Consider the following 19,263-nt stretch of genomic DNA (forward strand, 5'->3'; position numbering starts at 1 on the left):
TCCGAAACTACTCATCCGATTTCAAAAATTCTTTCACCAATATTTAGAATGGAACCTCAGGGTGGACATAGGCTGTATATTATTCCGTTAAACATTCATATAAATTAACTGATATCATCTATGGTTAAGGCTTTTATGTCCAACAGATGGCGCTACGAGTATGACGCCCTAAGTTTGCTTTTCTGTGAGGCATTACGCTTTTCTGTGAAAATGAACTAAAGCGGATCATCTTCTATCTATCTATATAAATAAAAATGTAATGTTCGTTTGTTCCTACCGATTCCTTTGAAATTTTGACACAATGCTGCATTCGAATACGCACGTGTTTTTATATACTGTAATATACATGTCGAAATTCCCCCCACTGAAGGGAGATGGTTACGATTAAGGCTTACGGTAAAGAACTCTGCTTCTATTTATACTATTTCAGATGCATTTTTGATTGCATTTTAATAGGGTACATCAACAGAATGTACACTAAGAAGGGATTTTTCAATATTCCCCTGCGGGGCAGAGGGACAGAATTAAGGCTTACCATGAAGAACTTGGCTTCTATTATATTATTTTAGATGCGGGTTTTTGAGTGTTTGATTGCGTTTTAATAGGGTACGTCAAGAGAATGTACACTAAGAAGAAATTTTTCGAAAAATTTCCCCCCCACAGGGGAAGTGTTATACATTTATGATAGATACATTTTGAGCCACAACAACGCGTGGCGGAGTCTGCTAGTTATTATATAAATATATAAATTATACTAATCTTAATAGTCATAATTTGCTAATTTCAATTATATTTCTAAATATTAAGACACTTTACATCACTTGTTATTTATTTTATGTTCTTCTGAGAATGGATTAGGATAAATTTTTAAACAGTTCTAATTTACTTAAATATTATATTTTAAGTTAATTTAAATATAATTGTAAAGTATTGACCCTTTTAGCAGAGAGGGAACAAAAGAAGCGCGACCTTGTCAATTGGACCCACGTGCGGTTGGGCAATATACCACTTGTAAGGTGTTGACTTGTATACAGAGGGAAAACAAAGGAAGTGCCGACTTTGTCAATTGGACCCACCTGTGGTTAGACGATAGACCATTTGCCATATGGTAAACAACTAAATGTAAACAAGTGGCGGACATTTATATAAGCTTCACTCTCGTCGGATGACAGCGGACCTGAGTGTAAGCTGTTCAGGCAAGAAAGGGTTGCAATTGGTCGGAAGTCCCCATCCAAAAAACCCTTAAATTGTGGGGCGAACGAGAGAGAAAGAGAGAAGGGCAAGAGACTGGTACACAGTAGTCTCAGGCACTTGGGATACCTGCTGAGCTTAGAGAGAGTGTTCTCCTCTGGTAAACATCTCAGGGACAGGTTAGTGCGGAGACTAAACGGACCGTGCAGTTGAGCCAACTCCACAAGCTGACTGAGGCATCTCCAAAGTTTAAAAGTTCTCAGAAACCAATCTAGTATGAGTCACCATGCATTGTTATCCTGTATACAGGGCATGCCATGACATTTGATGATAGGGAAGCTGTGTTTCTACAGGAAGCCGACTTCCAGGGGCAATCGGTTAATTCTTTCTTTAAATGTATTTTTAATAGATTATTTATCTAACGTACTTAATAAATAAACAAGTTCAATATAATTACCTCTGTTATTAGTTTCAATAGGTTTCCCTTTGCCCTCTAAATGCCAATTCTTGCTTTGATAAAAACATATATTATATCTAAATAAATAGATGTTATATCTATAAACCGTAACTATCTCGTTATAATTTTCAATATTTATTTTANATACCTGGTACAAAACATTCTTCAATTGTATGAATATACTTTTAAAGAAAATTATAATTAAATGTAGCTTTGTAATAAAACGTACATAAAAGTAACATAAAATATTCTTTACTCTTTAAACCTAAACCACTTAGTCAAATAGCTCTCTACGAGTGGAATCAGAGACGGTCCTGCTAGGTGTGCAGTGCGTGCATGCACGCGGGCTGCCAAATCCCGAGGGTGCCAATACTGGTCAATGTCAAATGTCAAAAGACGCGACAGGGTTCTTGTAAATTTTAAACGTTTCTCACCATAGCTGTAAAAGTCTAAATATGTTAAACTTAATAGATTATCCGTTGTTTGTTTTCTAATTCGTTTTAGGACCAGGTGTTGTCCAAGGAAATTTCCAAAATTTACAACTTTTCGGTCACTCTCTTCGAACTGGAAAAATGTCTGTCTTTATAACATCTAATATTTCAAAGAAATCATTCCCACTGTACTCGGCTGGAGATAGGTTCGGTTAGGCTTTTGTTTAAGTAAAATTTTGGCTCTTTCATCAGAGTTTTGTGTCCCCAATTCCCTAATCGCTTAATTATTTAACTATTTCTTAAGTAGAAATAAGTCAAAACCAGTTACTTTGTACTCGAATATTTGTAGTCACGGGGGAAAAAGTGGAAAGACAAATTTTTATGACAAACGGATACATAAATCGTAAATTTAAGGAAAATAAATTCTAGAGCATTCTCTGTACCTAGTGCATCTCTCTCATTCATTAAATTTAGTTGTAAATGATGCTACCAAAGTAACGGTTAATTTTTTAACATTATACACAAGAATTGTACATGTTTTCTTCTACATCCTCTTAAAGATGGGATATACAAAATCGTAATATCACTGGTTTAACATTGAAATCCGTGAGTAATATAAAATCGGAGAGCAGAATAAAAATATCAAATATTTTAATGAATTTTTTGAACTCCTGTCAACTATACAGAACTAATGTAAAAACATACCAGTAAATTCTTATCGGTTGGGTTAAGTTATAAATCTACTCGTTATTCACGTAATCGGCCAAATATCTAGCGGGCGGGCAAGCAGCTAACAGCCCGGAACCGGTCCCGGATAGAATTGGAAACATTGGAATGTGTAGCATCAACTGAAGGTCGTAGGCTTCCACCGGCTAAACCAGGTGAGGTTGGTGCTCTGTAAAGCGCATGCGCGAATCTGGCTTTTTGGAATCTGACAATACAGAGATTCCACTCTGCCACTAATATTCGAATATACAATAGCAATCTTATTTTTTTTTTTTTCACGTGTAGTATAGAAATTTGTAATAAGATATATAATGCAGTTATAAAATATTGTGCAATTATTTTCATATAACTAAAATTAATATGTATTTATTTTTTATAAAATACAAGGGAAGCGGCGCTTCCACTGCTTCTAATGAAGGCACGCCACTGCCTGTATATACAGTAGACCCCCCCTATAATGCAGAGATACGTTCCTCGTTATACAAATTTTGCGTCGTAGGAATCCTTAAATACATGAGCCAATCGCAGCCCGACACATGTGAAGTTTACGGACTACGGCTGTTTGAAAGGTTTTCTTCCATAAAATTAATCGATTCTAGACTAATCCGACTCAACATTTCCAAAATACGTATATTTTTTTTGGAAATAATCCGTATAAACTACGCTATAAACAAAAAATTGTAGGATTACTTACCGAGTGTGCACCATTCGACATCGCCGTTGCTCAAGCTTGTTTTCGTCGCGGAACAGCACAGCAAACTGCGACCGCGATTTCTGATGTTATTTTTCTGCGAAAGCTTTGTTGAACTTTGGAGACATTAATAGAAATAATTTTAATCGCCATTGAATAAGAAATGTTTCTTTCACAAGAAATGTATAAAATTACAGTACTGTATTAGGCTTATGGTACCTAATTTACATACTGTACAGACGATAGCTCGCCTAAACTCTCCGTAGCGTGGCGCTAGACGGTGGGAAGTATACATATAATTATAATAAAGTTAAAATAAATTAAGTTAATATATAATTATATATACAGTCCCTAATTTATATATAATTAATATATAATTATATGTACAGTACCTAATTTATATATAATTTATATATAATACTGTACAGACGATAGTAAACTCAATTTACCCGCCTAAACTCTCTGTAGTGTAGCGCTGGACGGCGGAAAGTAATTCGGCTGCTCGTCCGCGATGACGAGTTGGCGATGACGTTTTACCACGTTTTACGCGTCCCTTTTAGCGTCTTTATACGAATATTGTCGCAATTTTTTTGCCGCGTTATATACATTATAGGAACTCACATTATAGGGGGGTCTACTGTATATATTATGTTTTCGAACTTGTACTGTACCTTCTACATATAGAATCTGTAAATAAACTGTAAATTTTATCAATTTGAGCGTGGAGGTATGCTTTCCATCAAACCTGGCTCACTACATCGAATCGTGATACACACAGAACCAACTCAACGAGACGGAGTTGGGAAAGAACTTCACTAAGATCTTCACTATAATTATTCTAGCTCCTTTCATAAGAGATTTTTTTTTAATGAATCAAGATCAAAGAATAGTTTACAGTTTAGTACATTGTTAGCACAATATTAGCACATTGTTTTCTTTATTGACTTAAAATTTTGGAAAATATATACAGATCTTCAATTTACCTCTATTTTACATCCATCAAGATATTTGTATCCCTTTCTTTTAGTACCAGTTGAAGCATCAGCCCTGAAAATAATACATATATATAATATTTTTCAACAACAACACAACATAATTTAAAATAAGATCTACAATAAAACTTCCATTTCATTTTTGCTTTCTATTTTAATTAATTGAAACAACCAACATTTCTCAAAATGAATATAATAAAAGACACAATAAGGTAAAATTTTGTTATGACTAAATAATAGCATATAATATACAGTTTATAAAGATATATCCAATGATAATATGAAATCCTGTTAGATACTTTCCAGAAAAAAAAAAAAAAAGCAGTGTTGAATTCATCTCATGCATATTGAATGTCTGTCCCACTTGATGTTTAATGGTAAGTAGAATGTTTCAGATTTGAAAATTCCTATTGTTGTCATTTAGCCAAAAGACTAAGACACAAAATATCAAGAGAAAAATAATTTGGAATCCTAAATTAAAAATAATGAGCAAGTATTTATTGAAATATTGTGACATCACCATAATGCAGAGGCTGTAATTTTTAAACATATTTTTAATTTATTTAATTTAAAATATAGGTTTTGATTTTAGTTGTCTTGGCCTGGTACATCATACTTTTCCTGTTAACAACAGAATCATGCTAGTCATCTATCTAACTCTGTTTAGTGGAAATTTTTGAATTCAAATAATATGACTTCCAGTGCAATCTAGAAATTCATATTAGTGTTGCAACGAATAGTATATTCGGCCTCAGGCCGAATATTCGACCAGGAGTGTGGCCGAATAGCCGAATATTCGGCCAAACTATTCCGCTTGATTAACGCACGTACGAAAATTGGCGCGCAAACCGCATTATGGCAAGGACCCTGCTCTCCATTGGCCCGCTGTCACTACGCTTCGCCAATCGCATTAATTCTTGACAGTTGTAGAGAACAGACAAGAGCGTCATGGCAGTATGCGATAAATGATGATATCAAATGTGGATAACAATAAAATGACCTACACGTGTAAATAACAGAAAAAGAACAGAAGGATCGCAAAGTGAAAATGTGAAAATAAATATGAAATTCAGTTGATAACATAATCGAACGAGTCAAGGCAGCTTATTGCCGCAAAATTCGTGGCCGTCAATGCCAAACAATTGTTGTCCCAGACTTCGGAAAGCTAAATGCTTGTAATGAAAGTCACTTAGCGTGCACGGGCGAAAGCCTGGGGCAATTCAAGCTGTCTCGAATCTGTGAAATCATAACTGTGACTTATACCGACGTCCTATCTCTCTCTTTTCTCCGTTATCACCAGGCTATGAGTCACGTAATTGTAAAATGGGAAATCTACAATGGAAAAGTGATGAATCGAAAGTATCGTGAGCGTGTATTATATGGACTAGAGCGATAGAGGAAAGAGAAAGGGAAGAGCGCTTAAAAGAAGGATAGGCAGGGTCAGACCTCAGAAGCGCAACAATTCTCGAACGAATAAGTGTGTACGTGTGCTGATCTTTGTAATTATAAATTGTGAATACATGTGACTAATATTATTTTCTTTTTTATTTTGTGCATGTTATAAGTTATAAATAAATATAGGCCTAAACAAACAACACTAACCCGATAACATTAAATCTAAATACCAAAATGATTAATTTACTGTGTTTTTGTTATTTCTTACTCCTGTTTTTAGGTATTCAGTATTCGGCAGAATAGTGATTAAATATTCGGTATTCGGCCGAATAGCGAAAAATAGGCCGAATACTGAATACTAACCGAATATTCCTTACATCACTAATTCATATATATTTAATTGGGGCCTTCTGCTCATAAGCTTTCCAAATCTAGTCTCAACTTACATTTATGTAACACCATTCTTGAGATTAAGGAAGGACAGACAGATGGACAACACGGAATTTATAGATCTACAATTTTTTTCAAATTTCAATATGATAAAGTGTCACTTCCTATAACAACAGATTAGGGTTTTAGGTGTATCAAAACACTTTTTATAAAAAAAAACTTGTAAATTTTTTTTCTTAAACTGATACAAAAATATAAGTTTTTCTAAGAATCAATTCTGGAAATTGCTACATAAAGCTGATTTTAACTGAAGCAATTGTTTGTAAGCAGCCATCTGCAATATCAAAAATTTGTCTTTGTGAGTTATTTGTTATTATGGCAAATGCCAAATAAAAAAGAAGTGCCACCTGTTAAACTAACTTTTGGTTTGTTGATATCGATAGATCCTTAGGAAGCATCAAACTTCCAAAACCAAATAACAAAACAATGTTTGCATAATAGCTTCAACACTTTATATAAATGGTTTGCTAAAAATTTCAAGACAATGAATAAACAGTAAAGTCGTAGAAGTGGATGACCACTTGTGTGATCAAAGGTGAAATTGAAAGATAGAAATGGATTAACTGATGCTCTACTTTTCAGTATTAATCTAGCTTTTATAAAAATAAATGGTCTTTTTAATGCTTTTGTAATATTTCTGAATGGATTAAATTTGCAGTAAACAATAAAACCACTCTCATTCAAAGTAAAACCACACTTATTTTAGAGTTCCAGAGAAAAATTAGATTTTAATAGTATACATTACAAATGTTTTTGGCCAGACTGTGCTTTGAACTTCTTGTTCTAGTTTTGCATATATAGTTTTCATACCATGCTCATTCTTTCAGTATTCTAGAACACTCAAAATTTTGTTTGCCAAATCTCTCTCAGGACTACATAAAATGTAATTAACAAATGAATATAAAATTAATTTAAATTCTATAAAGCTAGCATAATAAATTAAGGGATATATTGTGAGATCACAGGGCATTTCAGTATGACCTTCCATCTCACCGGGATGGCCAATTACTTATCTCTGAGGTTTGATTAGTACACAAATACTCCTCAACTCTCTAATTTTTGACAGGTCTCCTGACACCAGTTGAGATAATTTCTATCATGTCTCAACTTGTGGCAAGTCTATTCTCTGAGTGGATAAAGATATAATTTAACTTGACCAGAATTCTAGGAGGTTATTATATTTGAATGTTTCTACTGTAACATGTGCCAACATTGGAGTTAGGCACAAAATAAATCTAAAAGACAGTTTAAAATATAACTATATATTTATTATATAAATTATAATTAAAAGTGAATACATATAAATGATGACTATGATAAACATACATGATAAATTCAACAATTCAATTATATGAGGATATCAAATCTTAAACTCAAAATCAATCCTGAGAGAGAGTTTACATAAAATCCTATTCCCTTACGTCCAAACACAACTGAGATGGAGAGTCAACTAGTTCTTGGGAACACATACTTGGAGCACTGGGAGGATAATTATTAAACTGTTGGACACTCAGCAAGGGCACCAATACAGAAGCATTGGCTAAAGCCTTGATGTACTTAAGAGTATCAAACCAAGTAAGGCTAGAGCAAGTAAAAAGGTGACCTTTATCATTTTATACAAAACTGACATCCAATAAGATTACTGGAATGTCATACCATGTTTCTGTCAAGAAGAAAGTCGGGTGGTTTTGTGGATAGTTGAGTGGATTTATCACACTTGAACTATTGTTTTAGGAGGAACTAACTTGTCACTCTTTCTGAGTCAAAGGAAGTTAGATAAAATCTCTATCAAAATTGTAACATTTTAATATAATATTTGTTAAATAAAATAATCTCCCAACTCCAGATTCTCACAATATTTTTTAGAGGAAAAAAACAATGCCTTTTATTTTTAATTTTAAAAAATGCATTTGTGGTTAAAATGCCTTCTTGAAAATTATTAATTCACATGAATGAACTTATAAATGCATTATAATTATTATTTTCAAATAACTACGTGAATTTAATGTATTCAATTATTGTATCATAGTAATAATTATTTAAGCTCTCTTAAATTAAAAAAATAATAATAATATACAAGGTCTGTTCAAATGGTATCGGACCTTTGGTCGGCAAAAATACATTTATTGATTTTGAGGTACAAAACCCTAATCCCCTTCAAAGTAGTCTCCTTGGTAGTGTATACACTTCTCCCAGCATTCCTGCCATTGCTGGAAACACTGCTGGAACGCATCTTTTGGAATGGCCATCACCTGGTCCGTCGCATTCCGCACAATGTCTTCTCTTGACTAAAATCGGGTTCCTTTTAGCGGCATTTTCAGCTTGGGAAATAGCCAAAAGTCACACGGAGCCATGTGGGGAGAGTACGGAGCGTGACGAACCATAGGAGTATTGTGTTTGGCGACGAAAACCCGAATCAGATGTGCAGAATGGGCGGATGCATTATCACAATGGAGCTGCCAAGTTTTGATCGACCACAGATCCGGTCGTTTGCGTCGCACAGCATCGGAAAGACAACGAAGGACCTCCTGGTAGTACTCCTTTGCGATAGTTTGGCCTCGTGGTGCGTACTCACGATACACCACCCCACGAGAGTTGAAAAAACTGTCAACATGACCTTAATATTTCTGCGGGCCTGCTGCGCTTTTTTTGGCCTCGAGGATCGTCCCCGAAATCCTGCTGAATCTTGCAAATGGTTTACGCTCAGGTATCGCCAAGGTTTTTGGCAAAATTTGATGTAATATAGCTGCTCACATTGTTCAGTCATTTTCCAACTTAGTGGAATCCGACGAGAGCTCGCTACATGATCTCACTCATAGGCCAACTGTCAACGACTGATGCTTCCTTCAGGCGGGAAAAAATTCAGGGCTGTGCATGACTGTCCCCTCCACAACTCCACCAAAAGAGGCCTCCCGTGCATCATTGGTTTATGCGGAAAAAATAAAAGTCCGATACTTTTTGAACAGACCTCGTATGAAATACAATTATAAAAATATCAAAATAAAAATTAATTATAACAACAATGTAAAATTACATTCAATTAGATCAATTTAAATAAAACAAATATATTCTTTGTTCATTAAAAATGAAAAAGCAAAAAACAAAAACCAGTAAAAATATTGTAAAATTACTAATATTAATTTATAATAGTGACCTTGTAGAAAGAAAAGCCAATGAAATGAACACTCATTATTATTTAATTCTGTTTGGGATGTTGATTATTGGAGATGGTTTGTCATTGAGCAATTAAATAAAAATGAGTCATTCCCTTTCTCTATGAGCTTCCTTTTAAGTACAATTTCTGTCTTTGAAATTTTATTTATTTATTCATTCATATTTTGATTTTTTTTTCTTTTTTGTCATTTTTCATCTTTATAATTGTAATTAATATTTCTAGTTTTTCTTTATTTTGATTTAGTCACTGATGATAAAATAAAATGAAGCAGTTTTTGTTAGCAATCTTTATTTTTTATTGTGTAAATGTTATTAATCTTACCAACAGTTTATATAGAGTAGAGCATTGATTATTCAAAAGTCAATTATCTGAAAGAATTCCAGTCAGCAAATTTAAATTTTCGCCAGTGCTGTGGCGCTGCAATCTTTGGCTACGTTCTGGGCTACTCAAATATTTTACGTTTTTGATACTAAATTAACTTCTGAAGTATAATTTTTTTCTTGTTTTTATATTTTTCAATATATTTATTTTGTTTGTACAAAATAAAAAAATAATTCTTAAAGATACAATAGTCTTTGTTAGGCTTAACATCAACAAAAATTCAACGCGAAGCGACACGCAATGGAGAAAAATTTCAACATGGGATAGGTTAATATATTTTTTCGTACATAATCGGTTATCCGAAATATCGATTTTCCGAACAATCCCAGTCCCCAATTGATTCGGATAATTGACACTCTACTGTAGTCTTATAATATTTATTAGTTAATTATCAAAAATGTTTTTGTAATTTAATTTTTTTACCTTATTCAACTTATTTTTTATTTTATTAGTACTTCAAATTACACTTATTTGTACTTCTAATAATGAACTAGATGAAGTTCAGATTTTTTAGACTGAATTGATGAAATAAAGCAATGCAATATCTGCCAAGTACTTTCTATGTGAAGCTGACCCGTATGTGAAGAAAACCCAGAAAATTCCACATGCCAGCCTATTGATGAGGCACAAATCCATAATTTACCATCAATTCAATAGTTTTATCTACTTATTTGGTAAGGAAGTTCAAAAATAATTATGGAATAAATTATCATTTTAAAATAAGGCTAGAATACTTTTATTTTTATAATAAACTTTTTTACTTTAAAGGTTAGTACTTAAAACTATTCTAGAATATTTTTACATTATTATTTTGAAATGTACATTTTTATTAAATATTTAATATAATAAATATAATACAGCTAATACAATTAATAATGTTAGGTTAGCTATTAATTAATATTATCTACAGTATCTACTTAATTATTTTCAGCAATGTAATTCTGTATTACATTCCTAAAAATAATTATATTGCTAATTAGCAATAAAATTAAGTAAAACTTTTTCTTATTGTTTATAAACATTAGTAAAAAAATAATTATACCTTGATGAGAAAAATGACAATACTCCTCTTTCCAGAACAGTCCAAACTGCTCTCCAGCCAAGAAACCTATTTTTCTAAATCAAATAATTTTTAAGTAAGAGACTCAGTTGTTAATTTATGAAATTATCATATTTACTGTAATAAAACTAAAAATTTAATTAATTTTCTACAATATAATTCTGTAGGATGTAATCCTGCAAATAGTGATGTTATGTAATAGATTAAATTTCTCTAGAGCTAACAATAAAAGAAAAATTTGAAAAAGTTTTTCTTGTAGGAAAGGTACAAGTAGCTTTTCTAAGTATATAGACTGGTCACTGTGTCTATATGTCTATTGATAAAAAAAATGCATTCATCAAATCTGGTATGTTCTTTCAAAGAAAGACATGTATATTATATCTACACACACACACACAGACACAGTATAATGTTGATTATCCAAAGTAATATTTTTATATATATATATAATTTTTTTGATATATATAAATAATATAGGTGTTAATTGGAATCTTATAAATTTCTCTTTACTAAAGGATTTGTCTTATCCAAATTAGAGCATCAATTATTGAAAATAATCAGGGCAAAACAACTTTGGATAAATGATTTTTATGGCTAACTGATCACACTAGGTAGGGATAAAATAAATAAATACCTTAAAGTAAAAATATTGATTTTAATTCTAGTACAATAATAAAAAAAGGTAAAGAATAGATATTTAATGTATACAAATGATAAGAAATAACAATAAAAATTGTCTACTTTATTAAAAACAAGCCCTAGTCTTTCATTGCAACTTAGAAAGTAATAGATACTTAAAAGTTTTCCTCCATTGTAAGAAATTAATTTTGAATCAATAAACAAAATTGAATTGAATAATTAAATATTCATCAATACAGGAACTAGTCATCTCAAATTCAAAATTGTATTATATTCATTATTTCATCATTGTATTATAAAATTTGTAATAAATTTTGAATTTAATTACATATAATTAAATTCAATTATTATAAATATGAAAGATACAATTAATTATATAAAATATAATATTAATCTCTTATTTATAGTAATAATGGTAATAATCCTTAGAAACAATTATATAAATTCTATAATTCAAAAATTAATTTTTTTAGATTAGAACATACTCTCATTAACATTCCTTCAAATCTTAAAGCAGTTTTCTTCATTTGTCTTGTTGGCTGTAGACTCAGAAGTTGCCTCATTCCTTCATTTTTTGATAAATCAATTGCTAATTGACCTAATTTTAAAAAAGTTTTAGTTTAATTCATGTTTTAACTATAACAAAACTTAACAAATCAAACTTATATGAAAAATGCAAATTCAATGACTACAGAATAATACAAATGGCAATTATGTCCAATGAATAAGATAAAACAAATAAATCAAAGAACAAATTAATAGAATTATATTAAATCAAACAATAATGCATTAAAATAAATATATCTAAAATAAATAATAATAGGAATAACAATAAACTGAAGCAGTTTTAAAACTGAAAGTGACTCCATCAATTCAATAAAAGCACTTATCCAACATAATCAGTTATTAAAAGAAATATAAGTGTTTCATGTCTGAAGAAACTGTGTTGCTACAAATATACACTCATGTAAAATAATTATGCTTAAATTTTTTAAGTTATAAATTAATATAATAGTTTATATGTTTTATTACCATGTGTATTTCTAATTGTTGAATCGATTCCATTCTGCAACAGTAATACCGCAGCTTCTTTTTGACCTCGATAAGCAGCACAATGTAATGCCGTATTTCCAAGAAAATCAGTGCAATTAATATTTGGTGAATGAGTCCCCTGCAACTAGAAAAAACATCCACTTATGTTAATAAATATAATTATTATAAAAACAAAATCATATATGATAATTTATATTTAAAATTTTCTAACTTATACAAAATTTCTTTCTATAAATTTAAATTTATAAAAATCTAAAAAATTATATTTTTTAACTTATATTTGTTATTTCAAAATTTATATCAGATAATGATTATCATGTTATTATAAATACATATAATCATCATCATAATTTATTATTAGATCACATCCTGCATTATGTAGTATACATAGTTCTATTTTTTTCCCTTCTTTAACACATCAAAACTTTACAGATGTTTATATTTTAATAGATTAATTGATAATCTGTAGTCACATGAAATGGAATAGACCATTTCCAGGCAAATTTACTTTCAATATTAATTGATATTAAAAATGAAAATTAAGAATATGCATAAGATTATTTAACTGTTTTTATATATTTTACTGTGAATGACCGAATTCTGGCAAATGTCAACATTCTCCGATGAATGTCAGCATTCATACAGTCGTTTCGTGTATGTATGAAATATTTGCTAAATATCATTATTTCTCACTTACACCGGCAAATTCAGCATTAACTGATGATGAATGTTAAATAAAAATATTTTTATTATGTTAAAACAAAAATGCAACTTTTTAATATGTCAAAATAGGAGAAAGCTTAACTTAAGTAACAGCACATGTAAATAGACTGTTGAACCTAAAATGAACAGTACAATCTAAATCATTAAAGAAAATAATCTAAATATATAAAATTACTTGCCCTGACTGACTGACTGATTCATCATCTCCCAGAGCAAATCGCTAAACCTAGAAGCAAAATTTTGTACACAGAGTACATCATGAAAACGCACACTAAGAAGGGATTTTTCGAAATTCCCCGTGGGGGGAGAGGGAGAGGATTAAGGCTTAACCTGAAGAACGGCTTCTACTGTATTATTTTAGATGCAATTTTTTGTTTTCAACTATGTTTAGTCTTCATTGAGTACTTAGGTGTATTAAATTGATAATATTTCAGACATTGTTATAAATAATTTTATATACAGTATTTCGATTTTTTAACCAAATGTTTGAACCGTTTTAAATTCGAATTTGTTATTTCATATTAGTTTGATTATAGAACAATTGTAAACGTTCCAGAAAATTGATCAAATTGAAAATAGTTCATTTGATTCTCAGCAATTCTCATCATTCTCAACGGTAGGTGTTATATAATAATTACTATGGTTGTTGAAATAATGAATATAAATGGGGTTTGCTTGCAAAATCCGCACGTGTGAAGTCGTGGTTAACAGCTAGCACAATAATAAACTTACACATAAATTATGTGATTAACGTTATACAATGTTATTTATTGCAACAACTTAAATTTTTATGGCACTTTGAATTACACAAGAGTCCCTCGCTTTTACCACTGCATTTATTTGTGGAACACTTCTTTTTGCAATGACAGTGTGTATAGCCTTGCCCTCCACTTTTCGAATTAGCTTCAGCTGCTTCTCAGCAATATTTCTTGAGAAGAAATCTCATCTATGGAAAGTAACTTTTCTTTACAAATTATGAACTGATTACAGGTATAAAGCTGCTTGAGGGTACCATTTTTGTTTGTTAATTTATGAAAGTCAGAGTCTTCTATTCCAATAACAACTGCTAACACATTTTGGGCATCTATATGGCCATGGTCGACATCAGGGACTTGTATTCATACAGTATCACCAATTTGAGCAGAAGAAAATGGCAAAGAATTTGGCAACAGACTGTTGCCTCTCTGTCGACATCAGCTTATCTGGTGTCGTTTCAACCTCCACCAAAGCTTATCTATACTTCTTGACATACACCGGCAATTGTTCGAATGTATAATAATATAACCAAATATCCGGTCTTTCACCGACATATTTTGTATGTGTTGACATTCTCTAATTTCTGTTTTTCACAGTAACATATATATCTACCCATTTCCATGCCAAGACTGTTCCAATCAAAATATTAATTTAGTAAAAGAACAATTTGTATTAATTACAGAATTGATTTTATCCTGAATAATACTTTACAATAAACTCAACTGTTATCTACTTGCAAAATAGATCAAACATTTTATTTTGCAAAAAGATAATTATTAGTATGAGATATCTAATTAGCTAAGACTAATCTATATAGCTTAGTATATCTTCAACAAATTTAAAATAATTGTTTCTAAATTATATAAACTAGTATCAACTATATACTTTGCTAAAATACTAAATTTATTCTGATAATTTTATTAATTTTTAAAAAATTTTTCTTAAATATCTACTCTCTTTAATTGTTTTTTCTTACATTTATCATTATTTATTTTAGGAAACAAACTAAGATTTTTATAATAAATACTCAAAGAGCAAAGAAATTTATAATTAATATACCTAAATATAAATAAATTATACATACACATTCTTTAATTGTGGCTAAATCACCTTCTCTTGCAGCATTGAGAAATTTTTCTTCTCTTTTTTGCAAGTCTACTTTTTCAACAGCTAAAAATTAACATATTTTAAACTATTAATGTGATTAATAAAAAGTAAAAATTCTTTTTGTCTAACACATTAGAAATTTTTTCCATTAAAAATTACAGTAGAACCCTGACTATCCAAGTCCTGATTAACTGAGATTCTGAATTATAAAAAATCAAAACCTATATGTGAATACATTGTTACTTTTCTTATAATGCAACCCATAAAAGAAAGTTTGAAATGATAACATGTATTACAAAATGATTTCTTTCATCTTTTATCATTTAACATCAATGTAAAAACAAACCATTCATATTAAAACATAACTACAATAATATACATTTTTATTCTTAAAACTATTGTATTTATTATCTGTATAATAAAAATGTTGTTCTATACAAAATTAAATTCACTAAGGTATAAAAAGATGCTTAAAAGTGATATACTATATAAATCTTTCATACACTGATACCCCGAACTTACGTGATAGGTGGGACCGAACGATAACCGCGTAAGTCGAATTCACGTAAGTCGGGGTATAATTTCACAATTTGTGTAAAATCCAAGTTGGAGGTATGTAAGCTAATAAATGTTCTCGTTAATCTTATCTCGTCTTTTGATTTATTCACGGTTACAAGAAATCACCACATAGAGTCTCTCAAGTCTCCATAGATATAAAATACACAGAAATAAATAACACAAAATAAATTGTAGCTATGCGTCGATTCCGCACGACACATCCGAACATGTAAGCTGAACAGTAGTGTGGGGGAGTGAGTAATCAAGAATTGCCTAGCACTCAAACAAAAGACGATTCGACGAGATTTGAAAATTGCGTAACTCCGGGTTTGCATAAGTCGGGGTAGCGTAAGTCAAGATATTACTGTATTCATAATTTCTAATCCAAAATGGCTGTGGCCATCCCTTTTATCCCAGTTTTCAGTTATCTGAAGTAGCCTCAATTCACATTACCTCAGACAATCAGAGTTCTACAGTATATAATCCATTAATTGAAATCAAAATAAAGCAATTATTATTATATATCATGCTGAATGACAAATATTTCACAAACTTTACAAATATTACACATTCAAACACCTTGTACATCTTCAGGGAATATTTTTATTGCTCTTGACTGATTACCCTATAAAAAGAAAGTACCATAACTTCCTGTGAATAACACATGGATTATCTCTGTTCAAAGTCAATGTGAATGAAAGTGTAAGTTATATGTCTATTTGATATTTTAATTTCAAACTCAACCTATAACTTTCTAAACTTACTAAGGTCTTTAAAATTGTGAAATATCTTTTGTGCTTCACATATTCATCTCTATTGTAATTTTTCCAGAAACTACCACAGACCAACACTACTTATACCTAATCTTCAGTCGTCTTCTGCAATCTGTACACACACAGTTATCAAATAAAATGTCATTAGACACTGAAACTTATGCCTTAAAAGCTGACAATCTTTCTACTAATTCTCTTCTTTCTATATAATGACTCTTAGAAAAACAAATTAGAAGTTAACTAAAAGTTATTTAAATTTTAGCATATGTTAGTCCTCTACAGTGAGTAAGAGCTTTATTCTACATAAGGATTACAATTGATCACTACAAGAGTCACACTACTCACATTGACATTCCAAACTCATCTTGACCCCAAGTCTTCAAACATCAAATCTACTATAGATATTATCCACATTAAAATCTTTTTCTAATTACTGTAATTCTTTTAGAGTTTCAGCATATAGTGATAATAAAAGCAAAAGTATTTACAGTCTGTTCAATAAAACAAACTTTTCAAAAATAATTTTTGATCAGTGATTTATCAGTCTCCTTGATGATTAAGAGTATTTAGCAGGATGGTTTTAAGTGGTTTAGAGTTAGAAAAAGTTGTAAGGATGGAACCCATACTTCAGTTTCTTTTTCTCCTCTCTATTTTATTAGTACTGTACTAGATTGAATATCCAGCATGCTTGGGATCAAAAGAGGTCTGAATTTCTGGATTTTCCAACTTTCTGAACACAAGCTAAATATATAATTAAAATATAAAATAAACAATAGAAAGTAAAGAACAAAATTGTATTTAACACACTGTATGTGAACAGCCACAGTGGAACTTGTGTTGTCTGATACCAATTTTTCAGCTAACTCTGTATTTGAATTTGTTAAGTGTTTGATATGATAGTGAAAACAGTCTCAAAAAATGTTTAATTGGAAATAAATAGATTAACTCCTTAAATTTTTATATCAATTATTCACATTTTATTTATATAGTTTGATGATAAGTGTCATAAAAGCATGAATAATTGTTATCACGTTTACCATAACTGGTTAGTTCCTCTTAAATTAAAAATAACTGATATAGTCTTTACTTATATTGATATAATACAAATTTTTAACATTCTATCAATAGTTCCTTCTTATTTTTCAGTAGAATAAATTAAACTAAATAGCCTCTTCAATGTGTGTCAACAGAGAAGTGAGAGGTTCTATGAAATTAACAGCATTGTAAAACAAAATTTCACTCTTTATTTGGACTTTTTAATTTTTTTTTACTATTATTATTAATGTGAAGAGAAATGAAATAAAGTAAAAATTTTACCATTTTACTTGTTAAAAACAAGTAAATCAAGACATTTCAAAAAAGGCTGGTAATTACATAATAAATTAAAAATCTTTAATATTATAATTAAATTAAATCTTATATTTATAATTTAATTAAAAATTAAAAATATAAGATGGAAAAGTACATGATTTGTTAAGATTTTATATAAAATAAAAAATGAAGATTACAACTTTTCCAAATTATAAGATAATTAACAAATTAGAATGCACATTTCATCTATTCTACATTTTGCCATTAAAACACTGTTTTTAAGAGTGAATTCATAGGAATACAACATCCTTTGTATACATTTTCCCAATTTCTAAGTGTGCAAGTATAACATATCAAATCTTTAACTTGAGAAGAAAACTAAAAAATATTAACAAATCAAACAGAAAAGCTTTATATTTTGATTTTGTATATAATAATTTTTTAATTTTTGTAAAAGTTAAAAAAATTACATGATTTTGAATATGCTGTTGCCATAAAACTATTGTAAAAATTCACAAGATGTAGACTATAAAATTGTCTATTTTTTATTATAAATTTTATAAGTACAGTATTTCAATAAATAAAAAAAATTATAGTTAGTAAATTTGTTTTATTTAGAAATCTAACAAGTTATGAATACCTTTTATTAACTTTTTAATATCTCCATCTGCAAAATCTTTAGCAGTTTTACCCTCTGCATTCTTTATAAACACATCTGCATTGCTGGATAATAGCAGGAGAACCATTTCCTGAAAAAATTAAAGATTAAAGAAACTGTCCTTAAATTGAAAAGTTATTTAAGATAATGATATTAACTAATAATACAGCTGGATTCTTATCAGGTTACAATAAGGCTAATTAATTAACAAGCTATTAAGTAATATAATAGAGGTAAATGATTAGACTGCCATCATGTTAAATTTAATAGTAATAGTAATAATACTTTCTTCTGAAATTTTATAAATTAAATTTATTTATTTTTATTGAATTTAACATGCAACAGTAGCTTAACTGCATACTTCTAACCAAATTACTTACAACATGTTAATTAATTAGCCTTATTGTAGGTCAATAAGAATCCAGTTTTATCATTTGATAAGTAACATTTATAAAGTTGACTATTAAGAACTATTTAATTATTATTTAAATAATTCTTAATAGTGAATAAATATATTTTATCTGTAATATATATGTTACAGTCAAAACCCGTTTTTAGTTAGAACGCGTTTTAACTAGTTGAAACTAGTTTATACTGAATGTCTCTTAAAACCCGTTTTGTCTAGTTGAAACTAGTTTATACTGAATGTCTTTGTTAAAACCCGTTTTGTCTAGTTGAAACTAGTTTATACTGAATGTCTTTGTTAAAACCCGTTTTGTCTAGTTGAAACTAGTTT

General features: G+C 30.0%; 1 protein-coding gene across 1 annotated transcript in view; it reads right to left on the reverse strand.

The window, feature by feature from the left end:
• LOC111642286 (oxysterol-binding protein-related protein 1-like) overlaps positions 1-19,263 on the reverse strand; it is a 190,167-nt gene that overhangs the window by 121,278 nt on the left and 49,626 nt on the right. The window contains exons 5-10 of the mRNA XM_023388617.1: positions 18,510-18,618; positions 15,205-15,290; positions 12,621-12,765; positions 12,074-12,186; positions 10,932-11,005; positions 4,480-4,543 (exon numbers count right to left, since the gene is read on the reverse strand). Of these exons, the coding sequence (XP_023244385.1) occupies positions 4,480-4,543; positions 10,932-11,005; positions 12,074-12,186; positions 12,621-12,765; positions 15,205-15,290; positions 18,510-18,618 (591 nt within the window). The remainder of the gene's footprint in view (positions 1-4,479; positions 4,544-10,931; positions 11,006-12,073; positions 12,187-12,620; positions 12,766-15,204; positions 15,291-18,509; positions 18,619-19,263) is intronic.

Source organism: Centruroides sculpturatus, unplaced genomic scaffold (assembly GCF_000671375.1).
Source record: "Centruroides sculpturatus isolate CEXI.00-Female unplaced genomic scaffold, Cexi_2.0 scaffold751, whole genome shotgun sequence".
In the NCBI taxonomy this organism is placed as follows: domain Eukaryota; kingdom Metazoa; phylum Arthropoda; class Arachnida; order Scorpiones; family Buthidae; genus Centruroides; species Centruroides sculpturatus.